Source organism: Neolamprologus multifasciatus, chromosome 2, assembly GCF_963576455.1.
Source record: "Neolamprologus multifasciatus chromosome 2, fNeoMul1.2, whole genome shotgun sequence".
NCBI classification, from domain to species: domain Eukaryota; kingdom Metazoa; phylum Chordata; class Actinopteri; order Cichliformes; family Cichlidae; genus Neolamprologus; species Neolamprologus multifasciatus.
This window is the reverse complement of record NC_140440.1, coordinates 18845925-18867214: the sequence shown is the minus strand read 5'-3', so window position 1 is coordinate 18867214 and position 21290 is coordinate 18845925. Positions and strand designations below refer to the sequence as shown.

At 43.5% G+C, this 21290-nt stretch overlaps 1 protein-coding gene across 1 annotated transcript in view; it reads right to left on the bottom strand.

Moving 5' to 3' along the window:
• Nucleotides 1–15308: 15308 nt before the first annotated feature.
• Nucleotides 15309–21290, bottom strand: part of LOC146524200 (uncharacterized) — a 51609-nt gene continuing 45627 nt past the window's right edge. The window contains exons 11-16 of the mRNA XM_085133982.1: nucleotides 19394–20690; nucleotides 19061–19164; nucleotides 18763–18925; nucleotides 18367–18485; nucleotides 18183–18270; nucleotides 15309–17739 (exon numbers count right to left, since the gene is read on the bottom strand). Coding sequence (XP_084990108.1) covers nucleotides 17291–17739; nucleotides 18183–18270; nucleotides 18367–18485; nucleotides 18763–18925; nucleotides 19061–19164; nucleotides 19394–20690 — 2220 coding nt within the window. The 3' untranslated portion in view covers nucleotides 15309–17290. The remainder of the gene's footprint in view (nucleotides 17740–18182; nucleotides 18271–18366; nucleotides 18486–18762; nucleotides 18926–19060; nucleotides 19165–19393; nucleotides 20691–21290) is intronic.

The window sequence follows — 21290 nt, the reverse complement described above, 5'->3', positions numbered from 1 at the left end:
GGCTTTTTGAACGCAGTCACGTGTTCCACGGTCCAACCAGCAGCTCACTACTCTTCATTAGGGGAGGGACCTGCAAAGAGTCTTAATCACAGTAAAGAGATACAGAACAAAACAGCCCACACAGAGTTCTTATGGCTACAGCCGTAACACCCCCCTTCCCAAAATCAAAGACATCTCCTTTGTAGATGTTTTGACAGTTACGTTTAAAGGAAGATACGTGATAGTGCATCCGCTAACACATTCTCTGTACCCTTTTTATGGCGGATTTCCAAGTTGAAATCTTGCACCAGGAGAGACCATCTCATAAGCCTTTGATTCGAGTTCTGCATTCGCATTAGGAACACTAGGGGATTGTGGTCGGTAAAAACAATCACAGGCGAGGGGCTGGAACCGATGTACACCTCAAAATGCTGCAAAGCGAACAGCAGAGAAAGGGCCTCTTTCAATCGTGCTGTACCTTCGCTGATGGACATTGAATTTCTTTGAGAACACTTGGCCCTGACCCACATGTTTCCCTAAATACGTCACCATGGCTTTACCAAAATCACACTTGGCGTGGTTGAGGGTGAGGAATGCCCTTTTCAAGCGATGGAACACATCAGCGAGGGTTTCCATATGCTCTGACCAGGTGTCTGAGTAGACGACAATATCATCTAGATACACTTCACACTTGTGAACGCTTCCCAGCACGATATTCATGAGCCGTTGGAATGTGGCGGGGGCGTTGCGCAACCCGAAAGGCATGTACTGAAGAAAATGGTCAGGAGTAACAAAGGCAGAGATTTCGGGCGCACGTGGTGTTAGAGGAACTTGCCAATAGCCCTTTAACAAGTCCAGCTTAGTAACGAACTTCGCAGAACCGACCCTATCGACACAATCTTCCATTCTGGGAAGAGGGTAGGAGTCAGGTTTGGTCACGCTGTTCACCTTCCAAAAAATCCGTACAAAACCGTGGGGTCTTAACCGCGTACAAGCGCAAGTATGGTGACGTTGATTTGTCGGATTCTTTTCTCTGCGCTAGTGGTGAGCCTTTGGCCCAGCGCCTCCTGTCGGAGCCCTACTTTGAGCTGCTAGAGCAAGTCAGGGATGTGAAAGATGCCAGTGTCCAAGATGCCTTCCATTTGACCTGTCAACCTCAGTCGATACACAGTGCTCCACCCTCTGCTGTGCTTGATGTGTCTGTCAAGTGATGATGTCTCTTCTCTCGTGTCCTCCCTCTGTGAGTTGGAGTCCGCTTCTCGCCAGCATGCAACATCCCTCGCTGGTCACCTGACTTCCATTAGTCCACCTGACTGTGATGTCTCTCATGCGCTGTCCCATGCTGATCTCCTGTCTCACGAAACAGGGGATCCTGTGATCTCCAGAGTAGCCCGCTATGTTGAGCGTAAACGCAGGCCCTCCAGACGTGAGCGCTATCATGAAAACCAACATACATTGCGGCTCCTGAAACAATGGGATAAGCTCACATTCCTCAATGGTGTCCTCTACAAAGTTGTGAGGGACCCATTGACCAAACACAAGAGATTCCAGTTTGTGGTACCTGACTCCCTAAAACAAATGGTGCTGTCTGGCATACATGACAACGCTGGTCATCAAGGTAAACGGTAAAATGGTAAATGGCCTGCATTTGTATAGCGCTTTTCTAGTCCTTAAGGACCCCAAAGCGCTTTACACTACATTCAGTCATTCACACACACATTCACACACTGGCAAGCTACATTGGAGCCACAGCTGCCCTGGGGCGCACTGACAGAGGTGAGGCTGCCGGACACAGGCACCACCGGGCCCTCTGACCACCATCAGTAGGCAAACATGGGGTTAGTATCTTGCCCAAGGATATTTGGCATGCAGCCAGGAGGCAGCCTGGGATCGAACCATCGACCTTCTGATTAGGGGCTGACCTGCTCTGCCACCTGAGCTACAGCCACCCCAGCCAGTGCCAGTCAACCTCGCACACATTGCATTGACTTCTGGTCAGCTGAGGACAGCAACAACAAGTCTGTGGATGTTCTTGTGATTACTGACCACTTCACAAACTTAGCACATGCATTCCAATGCCAGGATCTGATGTTTGGGAGGCTCCCAAGGTTGCCAGTTGACCTCATGTTTCGGGATGTCCTTCGTGATGACACAATTTGTGACTATGATACCTGTGTGAAGTCACTGATGGATGACCTGCACTCTGCCATGCTCCAAGCCCAGGAACACAGCACAATGGAGCAGAGACACCAGTCTGACCAGTGCAACAGAAAGGTGAAGGGTCCGCCTCTTTCACTGAGAGACCAGGTGTTGTTGGCAAACAAAGGAGTCAGAGGGAAAAGGAAGCTCTCTGACAAATGGGAACCTGTTGTGTACACGGTAGTCGACTTGGATCCTGCTCTTACCATCTGCCGTATCAGAGACAAAGAAGGACACGAGTGTGTGGTGCATCACAACCTGTTCCTTCAAGTTAACTTTTTGCCCTTGGACACAATATTGAATGACGATGCTGCACATCCTGCTGTGAGTGTTGTCAGTGGCCCCCTTGAGCCTGACGTGGATGGGCCTGTGACATCTCTTGGGGACACAGGAGCTGTACCTCCTGCCACCCGTACTGTGGATTCTGTCTCCAGCATTGGCGAGTGTGATGACCGCACACTATCATGGATCCATCAGTAATCCGCTGCTGACCCAGGCAAAGATGGCATTCATTAGACCGCTCCCATGATGGGTGCTCCTGATCTTAGTGGGCTGGCTGGTGATGGAGCCTCCCCAGACTCCCCTGCTGCTTTCCGTCCCACAGTTTTCATTCTCTTGAACCCGAAAATGTGGACATGGATCGGGGACTTACCACACGTTTTGGTAGAATCATTAAACCAGTTCATCGCTTGATTGAATCAATGGCTCAACTCGAAACACTCCTTGGTGTTGAACCTGTTCAAGTAGCGGTTATTGATGTGTGAATTTGGTTATTGCTGTATGTTGTCCGTTGCTATTGTTTTTGGAAAAGAATAATAGAGGCACAGAGTTGATTGTATTTTGTCAGTCTGTGCAGTCTGATTGCTTTATGGTGACGCCCATAGATATTATGGCCTGTTTTGTGTGGTGTAAATGGCACCTCATTTTGTCTATAGTGTGTCCTGGGATCTTGCTAGGTGCCGAGCGGGTCTCAGGTCTCTTATCCTCCTTGGAGGAAGCTATGTTGCTGATTTAATTCATTGTATATGTGATGTGAATTTGTTTGAGGCCAAGTTATTCGTTATTGTGGGTGTATTTATACATTTTCTTTTTTGTGTGTGTACTCTTTAGGATTTTGTGTAATTCTTGGGTGGTGAATGTAACCTAGTCATAGATTAAATTTTTTTTAAGAATAGCCAATTAAATTAAAGTCCCAATTAGTTTTCCAGGATTAACACAAACTACATCAAACCCAATGGGGGCTTTATCTGCAGGTTGTTTAAGATGTGTGTTTGATTAATACTGGCAGTAGTTTTATATTGGGTGTGAATAGTGATACCAGTGGCATTTAGAACCATGTTATTCACATTCTGCACACAAGCACGCAAGCAATTTTTTTGCATTTTTGATTCTTGGCCTTGGATTCAGGTTCAGGAGCTGTCTCCTGTGTCCTTGACTGTGTGTTGGTGACGGTTGATGAATTATTGCCCATTTTAATATCTATTTGTTTGCTGATAAATTGTTGTCTCTTTCTTAAAGCTAGCGTTTGAAAATCCGCTGTTACAGACGGGTATTTATGGGCTCGGTTTTAACTTAAATCCTTTTCAGTCTTTGACGTCTTCAGTGTCTTTGATCTTAACTCTGCCCACTAGAGATTTCTAAAATATCGTAATTTGGTTCCCAAGCATAAATGATATATTTAAAGCTATCTTGGACAGGAGAAAAGTATATATTTCTTAGACAATGCGAAATCTGCACAAAGATAACATTTTCACGTCATAATATTCTTTCCATTATAAAGCTACCATAAAGCTATATTAAGAATGGTGCTGTAAAGTTGTTAGCAGTGTGTCAGCTTGGCGACTTGCCACAGAGTACTTCTTCCCCACTGTTTGTATTTGGTCGTAGGAGCTGGAGTGGGCAAGCTATTTACTTGGTCTTTCTTTCTTTTACCTTTTATTATCAGGTATGTCGGATTTCATGTTGTTATTTTTTTAATCTTATGTCACACATGTTACGTGTAAATTCATACTTTATGTTTAATGTAAAAATAAATGCAGCCCCTTTTCTACAATTCCCCTGTGGGAGAGGAGCTGGAGTGGGCAGGCTATTTATTTGGAGGTCTTTCTTTCTTTTACCTTTTATTATCAGACACAACGCAGGAACACACCGGTTAAACACACACATCACAAAATAATAATAATAATAATAATTATTATTATTATTATAGTCCACACTGCTCACAAACCCCGAGTCCCCGGAACCGGGTCCGTGACAGTTACTTCATTTAAAGATCAGAAATGAAGTAAGTAAAGCTTTTTACATATGTAAATGTCACTCATCCATCCCTTTTATTATGGATACCCAGGTGCAACAATTTTGCCTATGTCATACAAGATTAATATAGGGTTATAGAGTGTATAAAAGGCCCCAAAGTTCATAGAATAATGCTATTGGTGTTTATAAGTTTATCTACTGGTCATTTAATATTCAATCTTCTGTCAGTTTGGGCCAGCCCACCGTCTGGTGACATCATCCGGTTAGTAAGGTGGGCAGTTTAATGTCGGATGAGCAGTGTTGGTGGGTGCACTGATTCCTCTGGGATGTTATGTGTGCGTGAATGATAAGTGAGTATTAACCTGTGTTGCATTTTGCCTTTGTTTATGCTGATACAGTACTATGTTTACCATTTAGGAGCTAATTTTAGTTCACAGTTGGAGCGGCGTGCAACGCGGGAGGTCACCCCCTTTTCATATGCTAATTTATGTTTGTTAGCTTATCCTGGTTTAGCTTTAGTTGACACATGTACGGACTGTCATGTCCATAACGTCATTCCTGATCAGAGCTTCTCTGTATGTTGTATGTGGTGCTTGTGATTGTTTACTTACTTACTAATATCTTACTTACTCCAATCAGACCAGGAGTGACATGTTTAGCCGCATGTTCTCCTTAAATTGCTGGCTGTCTGAGTGGTGTCCCAGAAACGATGTGGGCTTCATAGATAATTGGCAAACCTTCTGGAGGAAACCTGGTCTTGTTAGGAGAGATGGCATCCATCCCACTTTGGATGGAGCAGCTCTCATTTCTAGAAATATCGACAAATTTATTAAACCCCTCAAAACATGACTATCCAGAGTTGGGACCAGGAAGCAGAGTTGCAGTCTTACACGCCTCTCTGCAGCTTCTCTCCTCCTGCTACCCCCCCAAAAACCCATCTCCATAGAGACTGTGTCTGCTTCCAAAAAGACAAAAAACAAACTAAAAACCAGCAACAAACAACTTAAACAATCACAAAGAAAGAACAATACAGTATCCACATCTGAACCAAAGAGTAAAACAGTGAAATGTGGATTATTAAATATTAGGTCTCTCTCCTCCAAGTCTCTGTTAGTACATGACTTAATAATTGATCAACAAATTGATTTACTCTGCCTTACAGAAACCTGGTTGCAGCAGGATGATTATGTTAGTTTAAATGAATCAACACCCCCTAGTCATTCTAACTACCAGAAATCTCGAAGCACAGGTCGAGGGGGTGGTGTGGCAGCAATTTTTCACACCAGTCTATTAATTAATGAAAGACCAAGACAGACTTTTAATTCATTTGAAAGCCTGATGCTTAGCATTGTCCACCCCAGCTGTGAAACTCAGAAACCAGTCTTACTTGTTATCATCTATCGTCCACCTGGGCCTTACACAGAGTTTCTGTCTGATTTCTCAGACTTTATATCTAATTTAGTTCTGAGCTCAGATAAAATAATTATTGTGGGTGATTTTAACATCCATGTAGATGCTAAAAATGACAGCCTCAACATGGCATTTAATCTGTTGTTAGACTCAATTGGTTTCTCTCAAAATGTAAAAGAACCCACCCACCACTTTAATCACACTCTAGATCTTGTTTTAACATATGGCATAGAAACTGAACATTTAACAGTGTTTCCTGAAAACCCTCTCCTGTCTGATCATTTCTTGATAACATTTACATTTACAATAATTGATTACGCAGCAGTGGAGAGTGGACTTTATCAAAGTAGATGTCTTTCTGAAAGCGCTGTAACTAAGTTTAAGAATATAATCCAGCCACTGTTATCATCGTCAATGCCCTGTACCAACACAGAGCAGAGCAGCTATCTGAACGCTACCCCAACAGAGGTCGATTATCTTGTTAATAATTTCACCTCCTCACTACGTACGACTCTGGATACTGTAGCTCCAGTGAAAACTAAGGTCTCTAATCAGAAGTACCTGACCCCGTGGTATAATTCTCAAACACGTACCCTAAAGCAGATGACTCGTAATCTGGAGAGGAAATGGCGTGTCACAAATTTAGAGGATCATCATTTAGCCTGGAGAAATAGTTTGTTGCTTTATAAGAAAGCCCTCCGCAAAGCCAGAACAGCTTACTACTCATCACTGATTGAAGAAAATAAGAACAACCCCAGGTTTCTCTTCAGCACTGTAGCCAGGCTGACAAAAAGTCAGAGCTCTGTTGAGCCAACCATCCCTTTAACGTTAACTAGTGATGACTTCATGAACTTCTTCACAAATAAAATTTTTATCATTAGAGAAAAAATTACCAATAATCATCCCACAGATGTAATATTATCTACAGCTACTCTTAGTTCCATTGATGTTAAGTTAGACTCTTTTTTTCCAATCGATCTTTCTGAGTTAACTTCAATAATTACTTCCTCCAAACCATCAACGTGTCTTTTAGACCCCATTCCTACAAAACTGCTCAAAGAAGTCCTGCCATTGATTAATTCTTCGATCTTATATATGATCAACCTATCTCTAATAATCGGCTATGTACCACAGGCCTTCAAGGTGGCTGCAGTTAAACCTTTACTCAAAAAGCCATCTCTAGACCCAGCAGTCTTAGCTAATTATAGGCCAATCTCCAACCTTCCTTTCATATCAAAAATCCTTGAAAGAGTAGTTGTCAAACAGCTAACAGATCATCTGCAGAGGAATGGTTTATTTGAAGAGTTTCAGTCAGGTTTCAGAGTTCATCACAGCACAGAAACAGCTTTATTGAAGGTTACAAATGATCTTCTTATGGCCTCTGACAGTGGACTCATCTCTGTGCTTGTCCTTCTTGACCTTAGTGCAGCATTCGATACTGTTGACCATAATATTCTATTAGAGCGATTAGAACATGCTGTAGGTATTACAGGTATTGCACTGCAGTGGTTTGTATCATATCTATCTAATAGACTCCAATTTGTGCATGTAAATGGAGAGTCCTCTTCACACACTGAGGTTAATTATGGAGTTCCACAGGGTTCGGTGCTAGGACCAATTCTGTTTACATTATACATGCTTCCCCTAGGCAGCATCATTAGAAGACATAGCATACATTTTCACTGCTATGCAGATGACACCCAGCTCTATCTGTCCATGAAGCCAGATAACACACACCAATTAGTTAAACTGCAGGAATGTCTTAAAGACATAAAGACTTGGATGGCCACTAACTTTCTGCTTCTTAACTCAGATAAAACCGAGGTCATTGTACTCGGCGCTGAAAAGCTTAGAAATATGGTATCTAACCAGATTCTTACTCTGGATGGCATTACCTTGGCCTCCAGTAACACTGTGAGGAACCTTGGAGTCATTTTTGACCAGGATATGTCCTTCAACGCACATATTAAACAAATATGTAAGACTGCGTTCTTCCATTTGCGCAACATCTCTAAAATTAGAAATATCCTGTCTCAGAGTGACGCTGAAAAACTAGTTCATGCATTTATTACTTCCAGGCTAGACTACTGCAATTCATTATTATCAGGATGTCCAAAAAACTCACTGAAAAGCCTTCAGTTAATCCAAAATGCTGCAGCAAGAGTACTGACAGGGACTAGAAGGAGAGAGCATATTTCTCCTGTTTTGGCTTCCCTTCATTGGCTTCCTGTTAAATCCAGAATTGAATTCAAAATCCTGCTCCTCACATACAAGGTCTTAAATAATCAGGCCCCATCTTATCTTAATGACCTTGTAGTACCATATCACCCTATTAGAGCACTTCGCTCCCGCTCTGCAGGCCTACTTGTTGTTCCTAGAGTATTTAAAAGTAGAATGGGAGGGAGAGCCTTCAGTTTTCAGGCCCCTCTTCTGTGGAACCAGCTTCCAGTTTGGATTCAGGAGACAGACACTATCTCTACTTTTAAGATTAGGCTTAAAACCTTCCTTTTTGCTAAAGCATATAGTTAGGGCTGGACCAGGTGACCCTGAATCCTCCCTTAGTTATGCTGCAATAGATGTAGGCTGCCGGGGGATTCCCATGATGCATTGAGTTTTTCCTTTCCAGTCACCTTTCTCACTCACTATGTATTAACAGACCTCTCTGTATTGAATCGTATCTGTTATTAATCTCTGTCTCTCTTCCACAGCATGTCTTTATCCTGTCTTCCTTCTCTCACCCCAACCGGTCGCAGCAGATGGCCGCCCCTCCCTGAGCCTGGTTCTGCCGGAGGTTTCTTCCTGTTAAAAGGGAGTTTTTCCTTCCCACTGTCGCCAAAGTGCTTGCTCATAGGGGGTCATATGATTGTTGGGCTTTTCTCTGTATCTATGAAGCGCCTTGAGGCGACATTTGTTGTGATTTGGCGCTATATAAATAAAATTGAATTGAAAATTGAATTGAATTGAATTAATACAGAGTTTGTAGCGGACAATTTGTTATGAGGATCGTTAATTGCCGATCGTAGTTCGACCGGAAGTATCACGTTCCCGCTTGCCCTTCATAATAAGAGCATTACGGCGGATTATAATGGGAAAGCTCTTCTACAATGATCTTCATTTCAGAGAATGAAATGTCCATGTGTTTGCTGCTGCTGCATCATTTTATCCAACTCTACATATCAGTGTTTGATATGAACTCATTTAGAGCTACCATGGGGTAGCAGTGGAACACCTCGGATCCACATTTGTGCAGACTGCACTGTCAGTGGAAGAATGAGAGAGATGCAGTTATATATTATCAGTTAGCTAACCAGTAACACAGTTAGTAAATGGAATCGCTCTTTAACAGCAGTTTAAGTTATCAGGTTAGCTGAGTCAAACCTAAATGGCTGATCCAGTAAAGGAGCATTAGATAGACCCTACAATAATACATACAGAGAAAAACCCAACAGTCATATGACCCCTTATGAGCAAGCACTTTGGCGACAGTGGGAAGGAAAAACTCCTTTTTAAAGGAAGAAACCTCCGGCAGAACCAGGCTTAGGAATTTATTAATCTCTGTCTCTCACCCCAACCAATCGCTGTGATTGGTTGGGGTGAGAGAAGGAAGACAGGATAAAGACATGCTGTGGAAGAGAGACAGAGATTAATAAAAAGTATGATTCAGTGCAGAGTAGTGCTGTGCGATATGACCAAAATCTCATATCCCGATACAAGACATCTATCGTCCCAATAACGATATAAATCATAAAAATTTAACATTTTCTGTGAATCTCGGGCAGCTCGACTTGCGTGAAGTGGAGTCTCGTGTTTTTTCACCGATGCATGAAATGATACATTTTTAGACATAAGTTGTAACGGCCGCCGTTTTCTTTGTGAGTATTTATTACACGGCGTGCTGCGGGGAAAAGCCTGTTCTAACGTTTGAGTCTTAGGTTTATTTTTTAGCACCCGACGGCTCTTTTTTGCTTTTCATCCGTAAATACTCTGCATACTCTTTCACGTGATTCAGTTTATTTTGAAAAGTCTCAACAGGATCTTGAGCTTTATTGTGAAAGGTTTATATGGAAAATAAACAAGCGGACGCGCGATGCTGGTACTGTCGTTGTTGCTAACCACAACGCATAAAAACAGGCGCTTGTCCGTCCGTACTGTGGTTATATTAAATATAAGAGAAAGAGAGAACTTTAAGAAATTAATATAGCCACTACAGTGACCATCAAAACAATGAAAAAATATTGCCATAAACAGTTTATTTTGCAACACCACGAAACAAACAATAGCATAAAATGAAACGATAGACGTTTTTATATCGTCATCCGATATATATCGTTATATCGAACAGCCCTAGTGCAGAGATGTCTACACACATGTATGCAATATACATATACTGTATGTAAGAGACATTAGAGATTTTAGAGAGAAAAAAAAAAAGTCCAGATTTTTTGGTTTTGTAGCCAACACCTGTGAAAGTGACACCAAGTCTCTGATATGTTTGAATAATGCAAACTGCTAACACTGAGCTGAAAGATGGAGACAGAGGGGAAGCTGGGCAGACACAACAACTGTTTATGCAAGCAAAGCAAATATAGGTCAGACAGTCAAACTTAAAAAGAGACAGCTCTTCAATATAATTACACTGCAGACAGCTTAGTGCAATCACATAAGGAATGATTCCAATGTATTCTGGCATCAAGAACTCAGAGTCAAGAATTTCTCACAATAACCAGCTTAAATGGAAATCTAATTCTTCTAATAAATATTTATTGTGTTTTCATCATCGGAGTAAAGAACAGCAGGCCTTCCTCCGCAATTTGAGAAAGTTATTAAATTTCTGTAAATGTGACCTTCTGTTAAAAGCTGCGCAACACTGTTAGCTACGTCAGTACAATACTGAGGGGAGGATTGTGCGTCTGTTCCTGACATCAAACATGACTGGATGAAAGGCCACAGATTCAATTTGTTGCTTATATGTTACGGTGACCCTGAGAGGTCAAACGAACAGACACTAAAGAAAACACCGACAATCAGAAAAACACTGCAAAAGCACACAAGATGTAGCAGGAGTTGAATAAAGTGCAAAAACAAAATCTTTGTAAATGAAATTAGCAGTGTATAAAAAAAGAAATCAATGTGTCGGACTAAGAGGTTAAATTGATCAAACAATCTGAATAAAAATTCCATCCATCCATCTTCATCCGCTTTATCCGGGGCCGGGTCGCGGGGGCAGCAGCCTAAGCAAAGAGGCCCAGACCTCCCTCTCCCCAGCCACCTCCTCCAGCTCATCCGGGGGAACACCAAGGCGTTCCCAGGCCAGCCGAGTGGCTGAATAAAAATTGTTATTTTTATTTAAAAAGATCCAAAACGAAGATCCCACTTGTCCCAGCACTTCCTACCTTGTTTGTGCCAAGTCCATTTAATTCGTTTGAAGATCTAAGTTATTTAAAAGTTGTTACACATAGAGATAAATTTCAGTTACTATCAATGCAGGGTTTCAGTTTCCACTTCCACTCAGATTTTGCCACTAACAGAGCATGACACAGACCTGAATCAATATAAGTGGCATCTTCTGAAGTTCACTGGAGTATGTAAAACTGCTCATTTAGCCCCTCTGGATAAATGACTGAGTAGGTGTTCCAGCTTTTTTGTGATGAAATATGATCAGAAAAAGAAAAAGAAAAGACAGAAACTGGAAGGAGGGGAGGTAATTTAACCTCCTTGGTCCACGAGTGGAAACAAAGAGTTCACTGATAGGAGAACAGGTCAGCTTTCCCTGCAAGCGTAAACCAGCCAGGATTGTCGTGTTAATTGAAATTCAGAGTCACAGTGGTGATCAAATTCTCAGATATAAGGTCACTGGAAAAAATGACAGCTAGAGAATTTGACCTCATGCAAACTGGGCTCATTATAGTTTGCACACAAAAGTCTGAGCGAGGTCAGAGCGGTCTGACAAATCCAAAAACACGTTATAAATATGTATCAGCTTATAAGTGACGATCTCAGAGTAATATCAGATTTATTTAAAACTGTAAACAGCAGTATTAATATGTCTGCAGTCAGCAATCTTTAATATTTTTAGATAAACAATAAATTCCAAGCTCGTAAGTGCCTGTAGCAATGAATCTTCATAAAAGTTTTACTCAAAGGTTTGTATAGAACGCTGGAGGGTGTTTACACGTCTTTACTGTAAATGTTTTCATTTTGGGTTAACATCACCACTTCCATTAGCATGATTTCACTGAAATCAGGCAGCTGTTAGCAATAAACATGATTTAATAGCATAGACTGTCCATTGTGATGTCACCCACTGGTCTGTGAACTATTTTTTTTAAGTTTTTAGCTGGCAGTCTTAGTCTTTGTTATTTGGTTTATTTTAGCTAATTGTACTGTTAGCTAGCTTGCTTTGCAGGGTTCATCTGTAAAACTGTGACATTACCTGAGGTAGGGGCAGAGTGAAAAACAGGCTTAAAACAAAATTGCAATGGTAAACAGCTTTCGATCTGGTCGCGGCTGAGGCTGCGTGGGTAGGATGGTGCTAGAGGAGTCAACAGCTCCTCAGCATCTTTAGCATAACAGACACTGAAGGTAAGCAAACAGTATCTAACTGTCACTTAAAACAGCCATGTGACAATAGTACATATCATGATTAATTAAATTTAATTAAATTAAAATTTCAGTTACTAAGAAGGAAAAAACAACAACAAAAACAGACTCCTGATCAGGAAAAACTATAAAGAACTTGGCTGGTGGAGACCAAAACTGAGTGTTCTGGACCTGAAACTGTCACGGTGTTTCCCTCCTGTTTCCCATTTCCTCGTTACTCACTTGTGTATTTTAGCACTGAGCGTTCCTCTGTCCATTCTGTCCATTGTTGCATCATACACCCTCTTTGCTGTGTGTAACTTGCGGGCTCCTACTAAATTCCTAGTTCTCCATTTCCTTGTTTAGTTCCTTAGTTTTTTGCTTTTAGTTTCTTATTTCTAGTTCCCAGTTTTCAGTTTGGTTTCCTGTAAACGTGTAGAATTATTTTCAGCAATAAAACTGCTGCTTTCAGTCAGCTTCCCCTGTTTGAGCCCTCCATCCTGCCACACAGCCGTACCTTGACAGAAACATTGTATTTGCAAATGTCATAATATAATGACATTGTCATTGACTTGTGTTCACAGGTTATTTCACTGCTTTGCAATATTGTAAAATGCCATCCATCCATTTTCAGCTCTTTTACCAGTGGTGTTCGTTGGTGCAGCTGTCCAAACAGGGGCACTCAAACATCCCCTCCCCAACTTCTTCAGCTCTTCCAGACGAAAGTCAAGTCACCTGAAGGACGTTCTCTCTCTAGCTTGTCCTGGGTCCTCCTCCTGGTGGTACATGCCCACAGTGCCGTACCTAGAAGGTTCCCAGAAAACATCCTGATCTCAAACCCAAACAACCTCCACTGGCTCCTTTCACTGTGGGGAAGAAGCGGCTGCTCTTTGAGACCCTACCTAATCCCTACACATAATTTTCAGCATAGATGGGGACAGGAAGGTAGATCAACAGCTTCATTTCACGTTCAGCTTTCTCATCACTACAACAACGAGTACAACATCACCATCACTGGTTCACAGGAAAGGATGGTTCAGTAGTGGAAACCTCTGCCCACGGCTTGTCTGTCTACCTGCAGAGAGCATCTGCTGTCAGATGGGGCCAGTGATCACTCTGTCCACCAATCAGCATTGGATCGATGCACAATGACGCTCATGTCGAGAATTGTGCAGTCGGGATCATGGCGCACTGCATGGAAGCATGTTTACGCTGGCTGAACATTTCTCTCTGTAGGCACATACATACACAAAAGAACAATCGCAACACCAGTCTGTCAGCCTCATGCTCCACTGAGATACTTAAAGTCCACATGGAGCAGGAACTCTGAGTGGACGCTCCACCCTTTTCCTACTGAGAACTACGACTTGAGACTTTTAGTCAGAAAATATTTATGTTTAAATCTTTGCACATTTAAAATATTTGAAGTAATTTATGATCCAGTTCAACAGACCAACTTAGATCACACTCTGTTGCCCAGAGATCAACTTGGCCACACAATATAAAGTTACACTAGTCAATAAAACACTTTTAAAGGCTTTGTGTTCTACTCATCACTCCTGTGTAAGTGAACGTCCAAATTTATGATGATATCTTTATAGCAGTAAGAGTTTCAGAGCAGGAGGATTTTTCGGTGACTTCATAGAAACTGTAGTTCCCCGAGTCGACCTCAATACCACTGCCCCTCTACCCACCTCCTCACCTCTGTGCCTCTGACTCCTGCCAACCCCGTTGGTTATATAACCAGTAAATGAGAAGGTCAGCACCCGGCTGTCATCACTATGGATACCTGGCATGGACTCACACAGGCACTGTACATCTTGGCGGGTCCACTTTAGGCGCTACATGTGCATGTGTGCTGTAGTGTGTGTATCAGAAGTAGGGCAGCCGCGGTGTTACCTAACTCGCCCAGAAAAGACATCTGGGGAGTTGATTACAGCTTCCTGTGCGCAAACACAAGGCAACCATCAATCATACGCATGCAAGCAGCCCGCTCACACCCGTTCATGCGAGCAGGCGCGCACAAACATTTGGCTCACATTTTGGCCACACACATGGAGAAAGGTACACAAACAAATAAAGGCCACATGTTTGCAGGCATGTGTACACGCCAAGACGGTCAAGTGAGTCCATGAGGCTGCGTTTGGGAGAAATGAAAGAAAAGTTTTTGCTTGAAAAATGAGCCTTAGTTTCACTTAAACAATTCAGGGAAAAAAATGTTACCCTACTGTACAGATCGACGTCTCGAGTGTTTGATCAGTCCACTCTACCATAAATCATCCACAGTGGGATCGACTCGCTTGTGTTTTCTGGACTAATTTTCACATTAAGCTATTTTCCATCTGCAATAATTCCACTAGTTTAGAATCTAATCCCATTTCTTTGCTTGTTTGATGCTTACAGTAAGAGGATTGATAGTTAGGAAGGCATCAGTCTGTTACAAGCACACATCTGAATTGTCTGTGTGTAGCTGAATAATAATAATGAATCGAATTTGTTGGCATCTTACAAAATTAACAATAACAACGGCATTAAAAGCAATTGAAAATAAAATGATTGTAAATATGTGAAACATGTTTTTAGCTGGCGTGCTGATGTAAACAGATGTGTTTTGAGCTTCTGATATGAGCCAACAAGCCTGAAGTGAGGCGCTGTCAGGAGAGCAGCTGAAGCTGAGCGGAGGAAAGATGACGTTGTGCCAAGTCAGAGCTTTCAAAGGCAGAGGAGCAAAATCTTGTATTGGATATGTTGAGAATGTGGAGCTGGATGAGAACTGGCTTAATATGGTCAGCAGACTCTATACCAGCGAGGACTCATTTTATCTCTGTTTCGTTGCCAATATTTTAAGACTCATACTTGGTTGGTTTTCATTCATATTTTAAACATTAAATTTCTGTGATCTTGAGCCTTAAAGGGACACTGAGATAGTGCTCCTGATGCAGTTCAGTAAGGAAGCAGTCACTGTCAACATGCAGCACATCAAACATCCATCAAACAACCTGACAAAACACCGACTGTGAGCTTGATCTCAGTCAGTCCTGAGCAGCACTTACATCCCAGTTAAAGACTTTGAGTCCGGAGACCACACTGTCAGCTAACCCTGACCTTCATTGTGTTTTTTATCTTCGACTACAAACCTGTAAAGGCGTCGTTGGTGTGTATGCACGGTTCTGATTTTATTGAGATGCCATCATCTGTCTACAAACACAAACCAGCCAAAGAAGTTAAAGCCTGCTTATGATTCACTTCCTGTTTTTGCTTGAAAAGGTTTAAATGTGATGACACATGGAGAGAGTGAAGAAGAAGACGAAGAAAAAAGCTACCAAAACTACTACTGAAACTCACAAAGACGCCTCCTGCTTCCAGAACCATTAGGAGGTGTGGCTGATCCGCAACTATATGGCTGCCATAGTGAAATGTGAGGATGTGATGGAGGTTAAGAAAATACACACAACCAAACTGAAGTTTTATTCTACAGGAAATAAAGAACAACAGGTCACACATCCTTTGTTTTAAGATCAAATCTGCAAAGTTAAAGAGTTAGGGATTAGCAGTGGACCAAACCACTATTAGGCCTGTGGGGGTGGTAGGTTGTCTGTTTTAAAGCCTAAAAACATTATGTGAAGGTGAAAACACAACCAGGCCGGGGAAAGGAATCCCGATACTGTCAAAGTCCGGGGAATGAAAATGCTGTACTGGTGTGTCCAGTCTGCGTGCGTCGGACACACCGGTCATATTTGGGTTCAAATCAAACTCAAGTTTCACAGTTAAGACATCACATTTCCGACTGTGCTCCACTCCTGAGGTACAAACAAACAAACACAGAAACATGCTTTATAATTTGTTCTTTACTGCGCATTATTATGTACAAGACAAATTCTCAAAAGGCCATACAAAACGAGTATCACATATCTGCATATGCTTACTGCCAGACACACTGAAATGACACAGACGATGCATCCCGCAGAAAACCCAGCTCTAAGTGCCTAAGTAGCTTTATACTTATGTTTCATTTACACTGGAAAAGGATTCATAGTCGACAACACTCTGCAACGCAGCAATGCATTAAACAATTTCAAACAGATGACTGTGAACGCAGCGGCAGCGCTTACTGATTATCAGCTTTTTGGGGGTGGGGTTTGGGAGATTTCTGCAGGATGCTTGGAGTTGATCAAAATATCAAAAAGAGAATTCAAAAATATCAAAAGTGAAAATGAAAAAATATAATTTACACGGACGAAAAAAAAAACAAAGAACAGCTCTGGATGTAATCCTCATCTCACTCTCAGACCACAGACTATTCCATTTTCCTCAAATATATCAGCATTTATACCTGCCTTATAATAAACACACACAGACACACACACACACACACAAGCCGGCAGCATTGTGTAGGTCCATTCTTAAGAACGAACAGAAGATTTTTTCTGTTACTTTATCATCATTCTGGGTAAATGAAGTGTTCTCATATAAAATAACATCTGTGTTCCCTTTCCTGAAATGTTTAGTGATGTGAAGTGGATTCATCCGAGTTAAAGTTAAAACGTTCTGGTGTGAGGCTGCAGGTGTCTCATTCCGGCACCTCATCCCAAACTACAAATCTTTAAAAGCAACCAAACAAACAAACAAAAAAATATCCTCCTTGAGTAAGACGCGTTAACTTTCAGGGTCCTACCGTGTCATTTAGAAAACAGAAATGAAGGAGTAAAAAAGAGCCTGCCTTCAGCTGTGGAGCTGGGCATTTTACACCAATCTAAAGCCTGAAGCTCATGATTAAAAGATATTTGTGTGCAAACCGGTTCTGCTCCATCCTGGAGCCTTTCAGGTCCCACGGGGGGCGTGGTTTCTCTAAATCTGACCTGGCCTGTCACTGGACTATCTGGGGCATCTCGCTCCAGGCTTTGGCTTTCTTCTTGGCCAGCGCCATCCAGGGGGGCTCGTCCTGAGCCAGAGTCGTGGGAGGCAGGTTTCGCTGGGAGGGCGGCGCCTGTCCAGGAAGCCCCGGCGCTCTCAGGACGGGCTTTTCTGAGGCGGTCCTCGATGAAAATGGGGAGCAGGTGAGCGGGGGCAGAGTTTTAGAGGGAGATGACGGAGTAGCAGGAGATTTTGGAGCGTCTGGTGTTGACAGGGATTGCTGGGGAGGGTTAGGTTGTGGTGGGTACTTTGCTTGGGGTGGTGGGACGTAGGGTTTAGGGGCAACACAGGGGAGGGGCTGGGATTTTAAAGGCTGAGGCGGCACCGGAGTCGGAGGAGAGAAAGGCCTTCTGGCCTCCTTGTCTGGAGACACTGACGGCTTGCTCATCTCCAAATGAGCCCCTGCGAGAAAACACACACACACACACACGTAAACAATAAACCCAAGGAGAGACTTTGACAGAAATGTATTTTAAAGTTAAAGCTCACAGACTATTTACTTCTGACCTCTGTAAATAGTCTGAAAGACTTCAATACTAACTTCAGGCTGTTGTGCAACACCACCTTTCACCCTACACCACCCACGTGAGGCCAAAATAGTGTCTAGTATTTTCTACACCGTATTGTTTATGTGTGGATTTCCGCTAAATTGTTATGTACAATCATTACAATCAGCCTCCAACACAAAGTGTTAATTATTTATCTAGTGTAGTAGCAGAGGCTGACCAGACGAGGGCAGCAGTGCATAGTGAAACAGACATTTGCTGAGGTACTGCACAAATGACGAAGGAGCCTAATGAATGGACTGTGTGTGTGTCTGCATGTGTGTGCGTGCTGGGCTTTGCCTTTGGTTTCAGCTGTTTTGGTGCCTTGCTCCTTGCTTGCAGCTGAGCAGACGTATGTTGGAAGTGAAGATTTTCTCTCTTGGTCCTCCTGAAAGAGCAGCAGCAGAACAGTCACATACAGATCACGTGGTGGCGGCGTACTTGCACGCATGCATCCTGTTTTTGTGCGTCTCTGTAAGTCTACCTTCTTGACAGTGATCTCCTCCAGTGAGTTTTCCTTATAGATCTTCTGCTTCTGTTTGGCCACAGAGATCCAGCTGGGAGGATCAGATCCAGCAGAAACAGCGCGGCCCGCAACTGAATCTAAATTAACAACACACACAGTTGTTACGCCACAGGCTGGCTCGCGAGCTGCTTTCTTACACTTGTCGAGTTCAGGATTGTTACGCTCGAGCAGATTAATACGGCGAGGCTGCGCAGCACTCGTGTGATCTTGTCCGTGAGCAGTTCAAGCGGTCTTTAGTCTGAGCCGTGGCCATGTTTAATATGAACATCCACCACTGACACAGTGTATACATGACAGAAGCAAAGAAGAAGCATGATAATTCCTCTTTAAGTAAAGATGAACGTGGACACACACCTGAGACGCGCTTCAGTTTCCCTCCACTGTCAGCTTGAACCTCTGGCTTCTTAGGCAGCGCAGGTTTGATGCTGACCGGTGGACAGATGGAGGGCTTAACACTGACTGGTTGCGGGGAGTCAACTTTAGAGCTGGGTGGCTGAGTTTGTGACTCAGTCGGAGGCTAAAGGATAATAAATAAAACACAAATAATACATTTGACATGAATTTAAGCTTAAAGTTTCAGGTTTCCTGCATCATGTTAGAGAGGTAAGAAGTTCAGAGTGTCCTAGAAACCCTTAAAAAGCTTTTCAATTACCTCTGTGTTTTCCTCCTCTGAGCTGAAGCGCAGCAGAGCCGACGTCTTCCTCAGCCGAACTCTGAAGGGATTGTCCGGGTTTCCCTGTACAATCAGTGAGCTCTCTGCAGGTGGCAGCGTAGGAAAAAGTGGTTATAATTTACCCTCCTGTGATACAGATTAGGACACTTCAGACAGCAAACATCCAGTGTTTGCAAGGTTCACTTTAAAGCCTACACAGCATGCACGTGCTAGTCCAGTAAAATCAGCCTCGTCTAAACACAACCAAAGTGGATCCTGTCCCTGCAGAAAACGGCTTCCTCATCTACCATCACACACGTTCAGCGCTCTTACCTTCAATGCTTGCAGAAGTAGAGATCTTGGGTGGAGCCGGTGTCACACTGCTTTGTGGTTTGGCGGTTTTCACCCTACTGGGGCTCAGCACCAACTCGACCTTTGGTGAAGTCGCCGGTTCTGCTTTCGTGACCGAATCCTCGGTCACAGTCTCCGGCTCCTCGCAGCTGGATGGTGCGACAGCGAAGGGGGAGGAGACAGAAGTGGTTGGGGAAGGAGGAGGGTTCAGACTTTGTGATCTCTGCCAGGCGGGAGCGATCGTGAAGCGGACTTTAGTCTGATCGGGGCTGCAGGGCGGCTGGCTTGTCTCTTCCTCAGCAGGTGCAGGAGATGCAGCGTCTTGATGCGTTTCTTCTTCTTCTTCTTCCTCCTCCACACCGTCAGCTTCCTCTTTATCTGCAGAGGTGGACTCTGTGTCATGTGAAGCCGCCTCACTGGCGCTGTCACTGGAATCTGCAGCAGCTGGAGGCAGCTGGAATAAAGACGTGGCTTTTTCTGAGCTGGGAGAAACTAGATTTATGTGGACAATCGCTGTGCTGGTCTTGGTGGGACTCCTAGCCTCGCTCTTTGGTGACTGCAGGGACAAAGGAGAAGGCTCGGGGGAGCCGTCATCTTGTTCTGCGGCTTCACTCGGACCCTCCTCCATCTTTTTGGTGTCTGACTGTGGCGTTGCTTCCTCGCTCTCCAGCTCCTGTTCGCTTTGATCTGCATCACTCTGGCTTGCTCCCACGCCTTTCTCCGATTGGTCTAACCCCACGCTGAGGTCAGACCCCTCCTCTACTGTGTCTTCTCCCTCTTCAGTCTCGTCTCCATAGTTTTGGTTGAAATCTTGCTCCTTCTGCTCCGTGGTGAGTCCTTGATCGCTCATATCTGCTGGGATTTGATCATCATCTTTGAGTTTTACAGCGCACACGGCGTCACCTTCAAGCGCCACACCTTCATCCGCCTCCTGCGCCACCACCTGAATTTCTTCACCCGGCGTATCCAGAAGCATCTCAGGCATCTCTTCTGCACCTCTCTCTTCTCCTTCCACTGCTTCCTCTGCCTCCTCCACTTCTGTCCTTTCAGTCGTCTCGACTTCCTCATCCTCTTCCCTCATCTCCCGCCCTTCCTCCTCCTCCTCCATTTCAGACTTCTTCTCCAGCTTGATTGCCGCCTCCTCGTCCCCTCCCTCACTCTCCCCATCTTCTTGTTCCACGTTGTCGTCACCTGCCTGGCTGATAGTTTGGCATGAGAGCACGCTGTCGTCCTCTTCAGGCTTGACTTCTACTGCCTGCTCTTCTCCTTCCTCCTCATCCTAGCAAGTTAAAAAAAGGGGAAAAAAAGGGAATGTGACTGTGGCTAAATGGCATGAAAGAGATTTAAGAAAACATGATCACATCCATCCATCCATTTGCTTCCGCTTATCCTTTTTAAGGGTCACGAGGGGCGCTGGAGCCTATCCCAGCTGCCTTAAGGTGAGAGGCAGGATACACCCTGGACAGGTCGCCAGTCTGTCGCAGGGCTAACACACAAACACAGACAACCATTCACACTCACATTCATAGCTATGGGCAATTTAGAATTTCCAATTAACCTATCCCAACTAATTGCATGTCTTTGGACTGTGGGAGGAAGCCAGAGGACCCAGAGAGAACCCACGCAAACACAGGGAGAACATGCACAGAAAGACCCCGGCCTGATGGTGGAATTGAACTCAGAACCTATGAGGCAACAGTGCTAACCACTGTACCACCGCGCTGCCGAAGAAAAACCCCCCAAAAACATGATCATGTTAAATCTATTTTCTTGCATCTACCTTTTTTTTTCCATTTCCTGAGAGAAACTAAACTGAATAAAAAGCAAACGTTGCAATTAAATAAAAATGTTCTAAAAATGAGAAAATAATAACTCTACG